Source organism: Carassius carassius, chromosome 25 (genome assembly GCF_963082965.1).
Source record: "Carassius carassius chromosome 25, fCarCar2.1, whole genome shotgun sequence".
NCBI lineage: Eukaryota > Metazoa > Chordata > Actinopteri > Cypriniformes > Cyprinidae > Carassius > Carassius carassius.
This window is the reverse complement of record NC_081779.1, coordinates 27,400,682-27,415,056: the sequence shown is the minus strand read 5'-3', so window position 1 is coordinate 27,415,056 and position 14,375 is coordinate 27,400,682. Positions and strand designations below refer to the sequence as shown.

At 38.4% G+C, this 14,375-nt stretch overlaps 1 protein-coding gene across 4 annotated transcripts; it reads right to left on the bottom strand.

The window, feature by feature from the left end:
* Positions 1 to 2,389: 2,389 nt before the first annotated feature.
* lin28ab (lin-28 homolog Ab) lies at positions 2,390 to 12,875 on the bottom strand. Of its 4 annotated transcripts, none has more exons than XM_059510062.1 (6): positions 12,454 to 12,875; positions 11,024 to 11,332; positions 10,663 to 10,777; positions 9,765 to 9,940; positions 4,084 to 4,262; positions 2,390 to 2,792 (listed from the first exon to the last, which is right to left on the bottom strand). In XM_059510062.1, the coding sequence occupies exons 3-6, from the start codon at positions 10,709 to 10,711 to the stop codon at positions 2,570 to 2,572; spliced, it is 627 nt and encodes a 208-aa protein (XP_059366045.1). In that variant the 5' UTR covers positions 10,712 to 10,777; positions 11,024 to 11,332; positions 12,454 to 12,875; the 3' UTR covers positions 2,390 to 2,569. The 4 variants fall into 4 exon arrangements, with proteins under 4 accessions (XP_059366045.1, XP_059366047.1, XP_059366048.1 ...); XM_059510064.1 differs by having other exon boundaries at positions 11,024 to 11,232; XM_059510065.1 differs by lacking the exon at positions 10,663 to 10,777.
* Positions 12,876 to 14,375: the final 1,500 nt, after the last annotated feature.

Below are 14,375 nucleotides of genomic sequence, written 5' to 3'. Positions count from 1 at the left end.
ATGTGCCACACAATCAAAAACCACCTGTGAAAGAAACAATGCCAGCATAATTAGAAAAAGATATTTATTCACTAGAAAGCAGTTGTCGATGTTAACACTAGAACAGATTTTTGGGCACAACATTCTTGCCATACTTTGTCACGATGACCTGAACATGACAGCGTTCTCTCTGAAACCAGTCAACATGGATCACTCCATACACCAGATCCATGGTATCTGTTTGCCATATTCAATGTGGCTACATTCTTTGGTCACCAGAACACTAAACATATGTGCCTTCATCACACGAAAAGTGGAACAAACCGTCCTAAACCACATGAGTGACGACGCAAGACACCGAACATGAAGGGCTTCATATTTGTGCAGCATCTGGAGCCCTGAGCATCAGCGAGCAACACAAAATGAGAATTATTATAATACAACAATCAAGGTCACCAACACTGATCATCCTCTTCATTAATTAGAACCCAACAAGAAATAATTAACATAGTCCCGAGTTAACAATCTCAGGGTACATTACAGTAAAAATAATAATAAAAAGTCAACCGGAGCAATATTACAGTTGCACTTCTCTCATGAGTTGGTCTGAATCTAAACCAAAAAAATTAAAATAACTCACACACATTTGACCAAAACTGACTCAGTGCAGCTACATGGCAAACTATAACATGTCCAAGAAATTAAATACATTAAACCTAGAAAAATTAAACTGAAGCACACACACACACTTCTCTCTCTCACACTTAAATGGACAATGTTCTGTTAACATGTCCATTTAATATATTTCAACACACCCTGAGGTAGATTTGTATAGATTCAAAACAAGTTACGCATCTTGTTCTCACGTTAAATAAAGAAACAATACAATAAAATATTGAAATGATAATGGAATATACAATAATGGCATGAATATATGGCATAAGAATACAGTCTTACCAATGAGAAAGAACCCTTCACATCCCTTAAACGGTAAACTTGAGGCGAGACCCATCCACCCAACACTACATTCACAGACTAACACCTACTCCCACGTGATAACATCCTAAAACCACTTCAGATTATTAGAAATAAATAAATACATAAATCAAAAAAAGACTCTTGTGGAGCAGTGACGCGCTGTTAGTTTAGAGGTTGAACATTCGTTTCTGAAAGTCTGAGGACTAATGTCAAATATAGAAAAAGGCTAGAATTACACTTTCATCTGGCAAAGACTAGATGCTTTCCTCAAACACAGAATGATATATGATTGACAGCTCAGCTGCTCCCCAACAAAACAAGAACTAACATCAACTTCCTGCAGTCAGGGGATAAATCATATCTAACATCAACTTAAAACACTTTGAAATCAGTGTTTTCAGAAAAGAAAGGCCATAAATAAAAACGAGTGCATCACAAAATCATTCTCAGCATTGCTTACACTCACCAGTCACCAGCTGTCAATCAACTCCCTACTACAGTTAAAAACATTATTGAACCTGGAAATGATTCGCAAACACAGTTTGAGGTCCGATTGAATGACTACGAATAAATAAAAAAGGTTTACAGTTGTTATTTACAATAAAGTGAGATCAAGTCAGGATCTCCTCTTGGAATGAGCTTCAACAAACCTGATATAGTGTCTCATGTTACGTTTACATAAGAAAAAAGGAATATCATAATTGTATTGGCTCTGGTTTTCAAATAGCAGGAATCTGGCCGATTTCTTCAGGCAATCCCCACATCTGTAAATGAGAGCGAGCCTTTGTTACCATTACCCAGCATTGAATAATCCAAGGAAGCCACTGTGTCTTTCTTATAGTTACTAACTAATGACAGTGCAGTCAACATGCTTCCACTGATGATATAGAGAGGCCGAGGTCAAATATGCACGGACAGATTTTGAAATCAGAAAAAGTCTCAGTCAGTATGGTTTCTTCAGTGTACAGGGGGATGACAACATGAGTTTGCGGTCAAAAAGCAAGAGAGTGATGCATTTGAGCAGTTTCACCACCATCCAGGCTTATTGCCCTGTTTAAACATGATGCATTTTGATTGTTTCAGTTCAAATCTAGGACACTTCGAAAAGCTAAGGCAGAAAATAAAAGTCTCTCTCTCACACATTGGCTCACACACTCTCAGGGGCAGATCTAAAAAAACCCGTCGAGCACATTTATATACCACAATATTTTATCCTAAAGCGAACAAACTCTGAATGATAATCCCTCTTTTTATGCGAGAATTTTGAGTCCTAAAGTCCTAACATAGGTTTTATTTTAAGCAAAATATCACTTTTGAAATTCTGATTTTATCTACTTCATCCCAAATCTTTGTGTGGATACCCGGATGGCAAAGCTGAGGTGCAGACATTTTACTAAGACTACTGTCAATAATTGTGAAGATGTATATGATCGTGGTACAATATTCAATATTAATTTAATCCGGCTTTATAATTTCCTGGCTAAAGTACAAAAGTGAGCGCCGACATTCATTTCTGCTGTTAGAAAAAGAAAAACCTGAGTTAGTTTCAAAAGCAGCTTTCCATTGTAACTTCTTGATTGGTTCTTGTGTTTCCCTGACAACCTTCCCCCGACTAATCAGAGCTGTCGGGAGGGAAGGGGGCGTGGCTCATGTCCTCCTCTTCTCCTGTGGTTGAGGTTGTTGATTTTCCCTGAGATCCCGGTGACAACTGCTGTGCTTTGATTGGACAGTTGGCCACCATGTGGGTGATGCTTTGGCAAAAATGGCACTTTTTTGGCTGAGGTGGCAGCTGGCATTCTTTGGCGTGATGATTCGGCCCTCCACAGTTGAAGCATCTGCAATAGTGCAGGAAAACAAGTGTGTTATTTGCAGGAAAGACCCCTAGAGGGCGCAAAAACTAAAAAACAAAAAAATCAAGGGCCACTGAGCTAATTTACATGCAATTGTTATCATACTGTCTTGTTTTAAATAATTTAAAGGAGAATTTTAAAAAAAAGTACATCTACCGCACTAAAGAATCCAAGACAAATTTTCAATGCAAGATAATATTTTATCATTTATTCACTCTTACGATATTCAGAAGAATTGACTAAAGATGCAAGTGAAGAATGGAGATGGATGCAAATAAACCTCAATAATAGTTTAGTATAATATTCACAAATTTGTTTAACAAAAAGTTGCTAAAAAAAAAAAAATCCAGGTTGGTATGAAAGCATTTATTGGCTTTACAAATCAATTAATTAAAATTATGGTTCACATGGTTTGGGCTATACTGATATTACTACATGCATTATTAATGTTGTATTAAACTTCACTTTATTTCCATACGCAACAAGACGAGTTTAGTACACTGCATGAATGTCACTTAAAAATATAATAAGAGTCACCATTTTGGGTTAGCGATTCATTTAAATGAAAGCTTCCTGTGCATTAAAGGCCATCCGCTCTCGATATTGTTGGGGGTTATTGATCGACCGGAGGAATGAGGTGTGGTGTAGAGGAGGTGGGGCATCTCTTTGGCTCTTTGTTTCAATATGTAGCATGACCTTTGCACTTTGATCCCTGCTGCGCACCCCCACCCCGCTCACATACATCACACCTCAGGGTTGCCATGGCAGCAGTCACCTCTGACCTTTCTCAGGCACCTACATCTGTTATTAATTAAATGGACAGGATCTGCTCCTCCGTCAGGAGACACGGGCCCAGAGAGATGAAATATCAATGACAAACAGCAGGAGAAGGATGTGGGGTTAGAACATGTTGAATCTGTTGTCTCTCACAGAACTGCACAAATGCAGCAAAGCCATCGCCGTCATACATGCACAAGTGTGAAAGCTGCACTCGCTTTGATCCGGATCCACACTCAGCCAACCAGCATGATCAGACGTAGCTGAGGATTGTGAGAGGACGGTGCTTATCAATAACCTGGGGGCGGGTGACTCTGTGTGCCTACATTCAGAGCCATGAGATTTTAAACAAGCGATTGATCCAGCAGCTCAAGTCACCAACACACAGGGTGGGGGAAGAAAACACATCTCAAACATTTAGATACATCTCAAACATCTCAGTGTTCTTGCAGAAGAATCACAAGAAACATGTCCAGGTCACATTGTGAACGACACTCACCGATCTCCTTTTGAACGGCGTTTTTGGGCACCCTTCGGTTTCTTCTCGCTGCCCACGCATGGCGCCCCACCGGGCCCCGTCACCCGTAAGGACTCCAGACCCTTCGAGGACCTTTTGAAGGTGAACTCCACTGCTTCTCCTTCCTTCAGACTGCGGAAGCCCTCCATATGAAGCTTGCTCTGCAGAGACGGGGGAGATATGATGTGCTTTAGATGCCTGGATCATATTTGTGACCCTGGACCACAAAACCAGTCATAAGGGTCCATTTTTCAAAATGTAGGTTTAAACATAATTTGAAAGCTGAATAAATAAGCTTTCCACTGACTGGCTGTTAAGATCGGACAATATTTGGCCAAGATGCAACTATTTGACGATCTAAAAATATTGAGAAAATCGCCTTTAAAGTTGTCCAAATAAAGTTCTTAGCAATACATAGTACGAATCAAAAATTAAGTTTTGACATTTACGGTAGGAAACTTACAGAATATCTTAATGGAACATGTTCTTTACTTAATATCCTAATGATTTTTGGCATAAAAGAAAAATCGTTAATTTTAACCCATTTAATGTATTTTTGGCTATTGCTACAAATATACCCCAGAGACTTAAGACTGCTCTTGTGCTCCGGGTCACATTTGATCCATGTATAAGTAAATACCTTTATGAATATAAATGTTTTCATGATTACCAGCTTATTTCTCCTGCCAAAATGTGAAGTTTTTAAATATTTAATATTAGGTAAATGTATAGTCATGCAAATATGCATTGGGTAAAGATATTGTTATGCCATGTATGAAATGTAATAATTGTGAATACTCATGGTGATATATATGCAAAAAAAAACTATTTACAATATATTCAAAGATTTGCACAGTGCTTTTCACAGTACAAATGGTTTCAAATGCTGTATTTGAGTGCAATAAAATGCAATTACTACTTCAGATTCAACACACCTTAGATAGATCAAGCTTCACATTTTACCCAAAGCCTCACTTTGTGCCACCTACACATAAATACATTCGATTAAGAGTCGTGTTTTGTCAAAGCACTTTAACATCATCATTTGTCCGTGAGGTTTGCGATCCTGAAACAAGTGTTAGAATGGCATCTCCCCTGCCCCCAATACATAGCCTTCAAAACCGCCTCTTCACTTAAAACTCAGGTCTCTACCAATTAACTTTGAACATTTGCATCCATCAATGGCTGCTTCTGAAACTGAAGGCTCAGTCTAGCAGCCTACTGGCAAACTACTGCAAGATATAATGCTGCATTCAGAATCCAACCAGACAATGGCATCTTAGCAGACATGATGTTACTCAAAACTATATTCAGATCTCCATAATACACTCTTAACAGCCTACCATCACATTCAGAGATCACATCATCATCACCATTTTAGCAGCTATAACATATGCAGGGGGCCCAACATTTCACAAGAGGTAAATCCAGCCCCGATCACATTTGTACTTGCACGGTTTCTCAAGATAAAGCAATGAAATGCAGCTATTGATGTGAATGGATGGGCAGATGAGCTTCCCCAAAATAACTCTCAGCCGGGCCATCAGTTCGGAGGGTCTGCAGTGGGAAAGGGTGGGGGAAGATCACATTCCTGAGATACTTGCTCTATAGGCGCATGGAAATAGGGCTTGAGAAAGGATCTACCTTTAAAAACAACCTTCTGCTTGTACTCTTAAACAACCACTTGGAGAAAAAAAATCTGACTAGTTGGTGTATTTGGGAGATCATGCATCAAGTTGACTCCAGCTTTGGTGTTTGGAGAACAATTTGCTTTGGTCGGTCACCTTAAAACCAGCGCTTGTAATAAAACTGCTTATCTTCCCACCAGGACATTCCTTGGGATAATGTTTTTAGTCTTTTAAACATTAAACTCTTAATGGCCTGTAATAAATTCCACACATTCTCTCAGAGCAAAACACTGGACTGCGTTTCTTGTGTAAAGATCGTTTACGCATTTGTTGTTCAAAACGTATGCATTTTGTTCTTCTGTATAAAATAAAAGATGGTGTTTTGAAGAACACTGTGGCCCTAACACATTGTATGGACAAAAATAAATAAATTCCAAAGAATGGACTTGTGTAGCATCGACGAAAGCAAGTCATAGAGTTAAAACTTATTTTATTTGTATGATGGAACTGCTTCATTAAAATAACAGCATCTCCGGCTCACTGCAAATATAGGTCTGTGGAAACATGTCTGCAAAATGATATTACATTACTTCTTGCATGTGACAATTTCAAAGTAAAAATTTCAAATGCAATGTAAAATGTATCACTTAAAATGCATTGAGGTTTAACCGAAACAAATGAACATGAATCTGACAAGGTTTTATTACAGTACATTGATTGGCTGTTGTATGTTTTGCAACTGTTTGAAAATATAATTTCAGGTGGTCAGCACTCTAATATTAATGCTCTCTTGTATGAAAACAATGCATCACCTACCCTAAACCTCACTGATAGTGTTATCAAAAGCAAATGTGAGATTAAAACGCATTTGATGAAGCAACCATGCCATTTGAGCTCGTTTCTACAAATCTTTGAACCCTTTATTCTAGAGCGCACAGCGTCCACATCACATGTGCAATGCTGTACCAGGTGCACTACCGAGCAAGTTTACCATGTCAGAAAACTCATATGGAGCACATTACCCCATTCATACATTAAAATCCATTAGTTTACAAATAATGCATTAGTTTAAGTGTTTGGAGGTCATAACCAAGGATAAAATTGAGGGGGATGGCATGTTTGTCATTGTCGGGCCATTTCAGGCTTCACAAGGAAAATATATGTTATAAATCATAGTCCATTTAGTAAAACTAACTTTGTTAAATTAAAATGTTAAAAATCTAAACAAACTGTGTAATCATTAGGACTGCACAATTATAAAAAAAAAATCATAATTGTCGATGATTCCCTTAAATTTGTAATTGTCATTATTATTACGATTATCACAATTTACACTGAATGATGTTTATACCATTGTTTGATGCCACCTGATTGCTGTATTTTTATATGGAAATAAGCTGAAAACACTAACTGAAAAACCCTCAAGATAACGTATAAAAAAAAAACGCATCTTAAGCACAAAGAATAGTATAAGTGGACTATGAACGATTAATTGATTGCCTGATTGCCCTTAAAATGTAGTTTGTTGAGAAGCTGATCATTTGAAACACTGCTAGCTGCACCAGGTGGTCCACGCTTCGTCTCTCTCGCGACGTCAGGTTTAACTGACACTCATCTCTCAGAGGGGGGTGGATCGCTGGCAAAGGAATCAGCCAAAGCGCCTCCCAACCCCCGTCAAGGCTTCCTGAAAGCACCCAGCTCCATCCCTCTCCGCCCTACTCTTTTACTACAGAGATTTTTATGAATGAGTTCAGCTAACAACCCCCTCCCCCCAAATACCCCCGCCCCCTTTCTCCAATCTCCTGATCTCCATTCCCAGCATTCTCCCTCAGCATGTCTTTCAACTATTTTTCACCATTAATTATGAAATCTCTCTCCATCAGCCTCTCTTTTCGGTGATCTCTGCACACAAACACCATTCATTCAGTGATTCTCTATAGTCTAAGGAAGGCAGGATTTCCTCCTGCGGGTTTGACAATGACAGTCATTGTCTTTTTAACCAGGTGGGTCCCACAGCAGTCACCCTACTCGAAGCATTATCAATATATCCACAGAAAGAGTCTCAGGTTTGAGCACTGGTTCCCGTATGGTTATCAAAATCATACACCCCAAGCATATAAAGAAATCTTCCTCCAAACAACCAAGATCAAATCAATACTGCAGTACTGCAAATGTTGTCCTAAAGGGTTAATATACATTTAAATATGGAACCCATCTTAAAGGGATGGTTGACCCCAAAATAAAAAAAAAATTTTACTTTTGAAAGTAAGCTGTGAAATTATTATTATGGAAGTCAATGGGGACCAGCAACTGTTTTGTTACATACATTGTTCAAAATATCTTTTTGTTTTCAGCAGCACTATCCCTTTACTACACACATTCATCAGTTCTGGGTGTTGATGAAGAGGACTAAACAAACACGCCATGCTACGCTAATGTTCCCATCTCAGTTTAACAGACCTAAAGACAATGTGTACTCAGCTCTAACACCCTCCGTTCATCCTACCAGACAGCCATTCTGGAGGAAACCAAAGACCTCTTACTTAGAGCGAGACCGAGAGATCACTCGACACCGTGTGTCCACAAGATGCTCTAATCTCTGGGTAATTTTACACAATGACCTCAAGCCATGAGGCAGCAGCTCATTTGGCTCAGGGTGATAGGTGATCCACTGTTTGCCGTCTTGCTGCTTGTTCTGGGGCAATAGCTTGTTGAATTATTGCTGATTGTGAAGGTTAGTGTTCAGGGCTGAAGATGGTAAACTCCACAAAAGGATTTTAACATTTAGCACTTGTATATCACTGCAGAACAAATCTGAGTGATATCTAATATAATAGTCAGAGGTTTTACTTTTGAGCTTTTTGTCTTTATTTATTAGATGGTGCAGACAAGGACATGCTGAGCCCGGACTCGAACCTGTGAGCACGTGTACAACCCACTGAGCCAAACATAAATGGCGTGAAATAACATCGTTTGGGACGGTTTTATTTACAGGAGAGCACCCAAATCTACACACACTAACAATGAAGCGATAATTTTCAATTTGCCATCTATTTCAGGCCAATCTTTGAAAGAAATTTGAAAGGACAGGGCTGCATTTAAAATGTAATCCAAAGATAAAACCTAGTAAAGGTGAAGTGGGACCAATTTTAAAAAGTTTTTGCCTTTAATATTTTATTCATTTTCCCTCTGTACAGTGTAGAGTTTTAGCCATTTAAAAATAATGGCTAAGCTAATTTGGCATTTTAAAAAAACTTAACAACTTAAAATAAATCAGAGATTTCCCACTCTCTGTATTCACCCTAGACAAAATCAAAACCCTTGAATTGACATCCCACACAATGTTCAGAATAATAGTCATTTGTTTATTTGCATAAATATTAAATAGAAGCACACAAACCTTAGCTTACTGTCTGTCCTCTTCAATTCATTTTAGACCAATACATGCATTCTACATCCATAAAGACCAGAAATGGGGAAATTTTCAAAGAACCAAATAAATTAACTATTGAAACCATTAAAAAAAATAAAACCACTGGACAATATATGCGTATTATATAACTAAACAAAATAAAAGTCCCAGTTAAAATCAAAACAAGAGCTTTACAACCTGGTGTCAATTAAAAGAAACATTTAAAAATCTAAAATATTGTCCCAGACCCTCAGAACATAAAAATGATAAAAACATCTACACACAAACCAACAAAAGACCTGAAGATAACAAACGCAACAGATCAGCATACAGCCAGCTCTAAAACCCTATACAGCTTAAAGGAAAAAAAAGAGGTTTCTTTGAACGACTGAAGAACTTTCATTTTTAATCATTCAGATTTTGATTTAGCATCTTTCTAATACTCAGGCGTTAATGTTCATGCATTAACACCGAACACTAAATTATAGCTTTATAAAAAGGTAGAAAATAATTATAAATGCTGCCTACTAATACTGTAAATATTTAATTTATTAAATACAGGGACAGAGGAAGGACCTTACACGGGACCCTCCGTTAAAAACGACAGCATCCATTGCTCTCACCTGATGGACGAACACATCCAGGGGGGAGTCCAGACTGATGCCCTCCCGGTGGGTCATGGACAGGAAGCCGAAGCCCATCCGCACGTTAAACCATTTACAGAGTCCACTTCCACGGAACGAGCTCGAGTCCTCCTCGGAGCTCGCGGCTTCCTCCTCCTCGGTCCTTGCACAGCCCCCTTGATGAATCACAAAAACAAGAAAATCACAACGAACTCTACAAACAAAAATATCACGCTATCGAAAGTGGACGAAACGAATAAACCCGTGGACTCTTACGCTGCTGTTTCGACATGAAGTGAATTCATCACGCGCTTGGCGAGAAAATGCCAGAAGCCACGAGCAAAACACGAGCGAGTGACTCTATGGATGTTTGCTCTCAAAAATATATTTTCTCTTTGTTCAGCACTTGGTTTACACGGTCCAAATGCATGCTTTTATGATACAAAATAAAAGGTTTATTTACATAAAAAAAAAAATGTAAAAAAATTTAAACGCACAATATGTCCAACCTGGGTGTATCAGTTCTTCAACAGGTATCATCGAAAATTCATTTCAGTTCATTGATTTTGTAGACACCAATAAAAGTTAAAACGGTAGAATTCCATTTCCTCAAGAAATAAATGTCTTAAATTGCAATCAATCAATGTGGGAAACGCGCGTTCAAAATAGGGAATATTGCTGTTAAACCATGAGAAACCAGCTACTTCTCAATTATGTGAATTATCAGTGATACGAAGAGATTATTAAACATTATTATTTTTTTAAAATAAACGCCTCATGCAGTTCTCTCTAAGCGCTATTTTTATCATTAAGTTACACACACACACAGAGAGTTGATTTATCAGTGCGCGCGCTCAGTAATTAGCTAATCATAAAGCAGAAATGTGCACCCGCTCACCTGTGTAATATTGCTCATAAACCGAGCCCATTTCACCCATCTCGCCCATCAACCTCCAAATAAATCCCAAGAATTGAAAAAGCTTCAGGCTTTCCTCCACATTTCAAAACTCCAACTAAAACAGACAAATTAAAACTACTTTACCCACGCCAGAAGGAACGAACAAACAAAAGATTTGGGATTACAGGTTACATTTTAACGGTAACGACGCGAATATTCCAGGGCTTCTGGGAAGAACCCTTTGTAAAGATCCCCAAATCTGAAAGACAATGCAGGAGCTCCGTCCCACCCCCTCTTCTTTATCCCTCTCTCTCTCTCTCTCTTCACTGACCCCCCACTGGAAGATCACCCACGACCTCACCTTCAGCCATGTCTCCAGGATGTCTTCAACCTCTTCTTGCTTCACACCACAAGAACAGATCATTGGTTAAGCCTCCAAACAGCATTAAACAGACTGGTCAGTGTTTATTCCGGAGTGAATCACAGGACTCGGGTCACTGTAGCATCTCCTCAGCTTTAGGTCAAGTCTACGTGATGCTCAACTTCACTGAGCTGATGAAGTGCACATTTCTGCGACGATAGGGTCCAAATTTGCCAATGGGCCAATCGCAGATGGAGAATGTAAGCATGGGGAATAGGAAGTGCCCTCCCCTCTTAAACCCTCAGTATGCTGATACACACACACACACACACACACAGCGGATGGACACTGAGGCAGCAATAAAAGCCTGACCGCTTTCTAAACAACTAAACATTGATTTGTTGCACTCCATTCTTCTCATCTAAAAATTATGTGTATAGTTAATTTCTTTAAAAATATAACATCATGAATTTAATTTTAAATATGGTGGTTTTTTTGTTTGTTTTTTTAGCATGCCTATATGACCGTGTTATTTATTATATAGTTCTTCTCACTACAAAGCGATGTCATAAAGTAGGCTACTGTAAATTCTCCCAGGCTATTTAAAAAATGAAAATGTATGAGGAAAAATGAGAAGGTGGTTCCAAAGACATTCCATCAGAACGCGATTTTTACCATAGGCTTAATGTGTAGCCTTTACTAATTTTCAAAGTAGCATGATGTATGTGCGTGCGTGCGACCCACAGTAAATGCGCCTTAAACAAGACTCAAGGGTCACAAATACTTGCTGGAACCTGCGAACTCTCTCCCCTCTTTTCTTTTTTTTTCCAAATACCAAAAGCCAGGAAATAAACTCATCAGTCAATATGTCTCTGTAACTAATGATGTTAACAATGTTCAAAGATGACAGCAGCTCTGGTTTGGGCTTCATGAAGCCGCATGTCCGCAGAGTCTTATTGTTCTCACACCTCAAGCAGAAACCAGGAGAACAATGAGACACCGAGCCGTGTAAATGTTATTTAATTGATCTCTGACGCCAGCGCGTAATGAATGTGAATGCGTCGAGCGCTTCAAACACTCAGCAATTTACAATCACACTGATCTGCAAAACTTCTTGAAGCATGGAGGATAATAATACACAAATAATACGAGTAAAAGATTGATTTAGCTACTTATTTAAATAGCGTTGTTTTTGTTTTGGCCAATTATTTCCATAGGCTATAACGAAATGCTTAAATGTCAAATTTATAGTTATATATCCCTTTTTATTTATTTTATTTTATTTATTTTTTTGATAAAGGGAATATTAATTTTATTAATTTTTTTCATATATTTCACCAACTAAAATATGTATAGATGGACTATTTCTATTGTAATTTCTATTTGTCATGTTTAATGCTCTGTGGTTGATATCATGAAGTCCTTCTCACCTGTGTGATTCAGACGCGGATTTCGCCAGGGGCATCAGCATGACTTAGAAATCCTTTCATTTTCTCTTTGTTGTTAAATCAACTAAATAATGATGATTGGTATCCAGCCTTGCGAGAACCTAAAAGCGTGAGTCCAATATCCCCCTCCTCGAAGGCATTTTATAGCGCACCGAACATTTGCGAATGAATGAGTGAATGAATGAATGAGGAGCAGTGAGTCAGTCGGGCCTCCTGCTGTGGTTCTGCTCTGATGACTGTATTGGGAGTGTCATGCGCCCCGTCACCCGCAAACACAATTAAAGCCGCATCCACTTTCCAATGAAATATTCATGCAGGATTCTTGGATGCCGTTCATCAGCTTCCTAAACACACTCTCAACAAGAGCACAGGTTGCTGACTCATGTCAGAGGAAACAGTACAGCACCTGCTTGTCATGTTAGTCATAAAGCTTCAGCTAATTAAACACATCGAACAGAACTTGGGCTTCTGTGGGTCACGTGACGCACTCGATAAACGCCAATCAAAAGTGCAGCTGGAGCTCTGGCTCTGTGTGGAACAGTAGCTTGATTCACGCGCATTATACAAATATAAATAACTAATTAAGGAAAGAAAGAAAGAAAGCATGTGAAATAGTTATAGTCTATAAACATATCAAACAGTAACAGTAGCCTACATTGTTGTCATGTAGACTTTTTAAGTCACGTTTAATTTGTTTCGTTTTTTTTTCCTTTCAATAAAATTTTGTGCAAATGCATTAACTTTATGTCAAAAAGGAGGAAAAAATAAAAACAAACAAACAAACATGTTATTTTGTCACCATAAGGCTGAAGGTCAAGAACAATGCACTATGGGATAGATTATTCCTGGGTGCTTTGGTTGTTTTAGTAAATGTATAAAGGTCACTTGAGTATTCCTACACTCTCAGAAAAAAAACAAACAACAAAAAAAAAAACTGTACCTTTGTACCTTACCCCTAAAAAGTTCATTTTAGTGCTTTAAAGGTACAATTAAAACATGCTGGGTCGTTTCAACCTATAACTTTGGGTCAAACATTGACTAACCCAACCTTTGGGGTAAATTTAACCCAAAAGTCCGTATTTGACCCAAAGTTAGTTTGAAACAACCCAGCATTTTTAGAGTGTACATATTTGTACCTAACAAGTATGTACTGTAAATACTGCTTTAGAATATTAGCATTGTATACCACAATGCAATATGTGAAAAATGACCATACACTCACTGAAACATGATTAAACTCATGTGACAACATAATGCCTGCATTAAGCATCATTCAAATATAACAGAAATACAGTGAAAGTCTAAAATAACATACAGTGTCAGGATGTTGTATAGTAGAACATCTTTCTTGCCATATAACCCCTATATATACATATATATATATATATATATATATATATATATATATATATATACACACACACACACGTTGTATACACATATGTAAATAAAGTAAACATGCTATGACATGTATACAGGTGACAAAGCAGCTGGCTGCATTTATGCTTCCCTCAGGAAGATCATGAAGACTGAAGGACTTCTATGGAGATCTCCTTAGTAACCAAATGCCTTTACTCAGTTTCTGAAACACCCTTCAAACTGCCCCTCAACACGTAAAGTGAAAGTGACATGACATTCAGCCAAGTATGGTGACCCATACTCAGAATTCGTGCTCTGCATTTAACCCATCCAAAGTACACACACACACACACACACACACACACACAGCAGTGGGCATCATTCATGCTGCAGTGCCCGGGGAGCAGTTGGGGGTTCGATGCCTTGCTCAAGGGCACCTTAGTCATGGTGTTACCGGCCCGAGACTCAAACCCACAACCCTAGGGTTAGGAGTCAAACACTCTAACCACTAGGCCACGACTTCCCCACAATGAAATATTTCAATT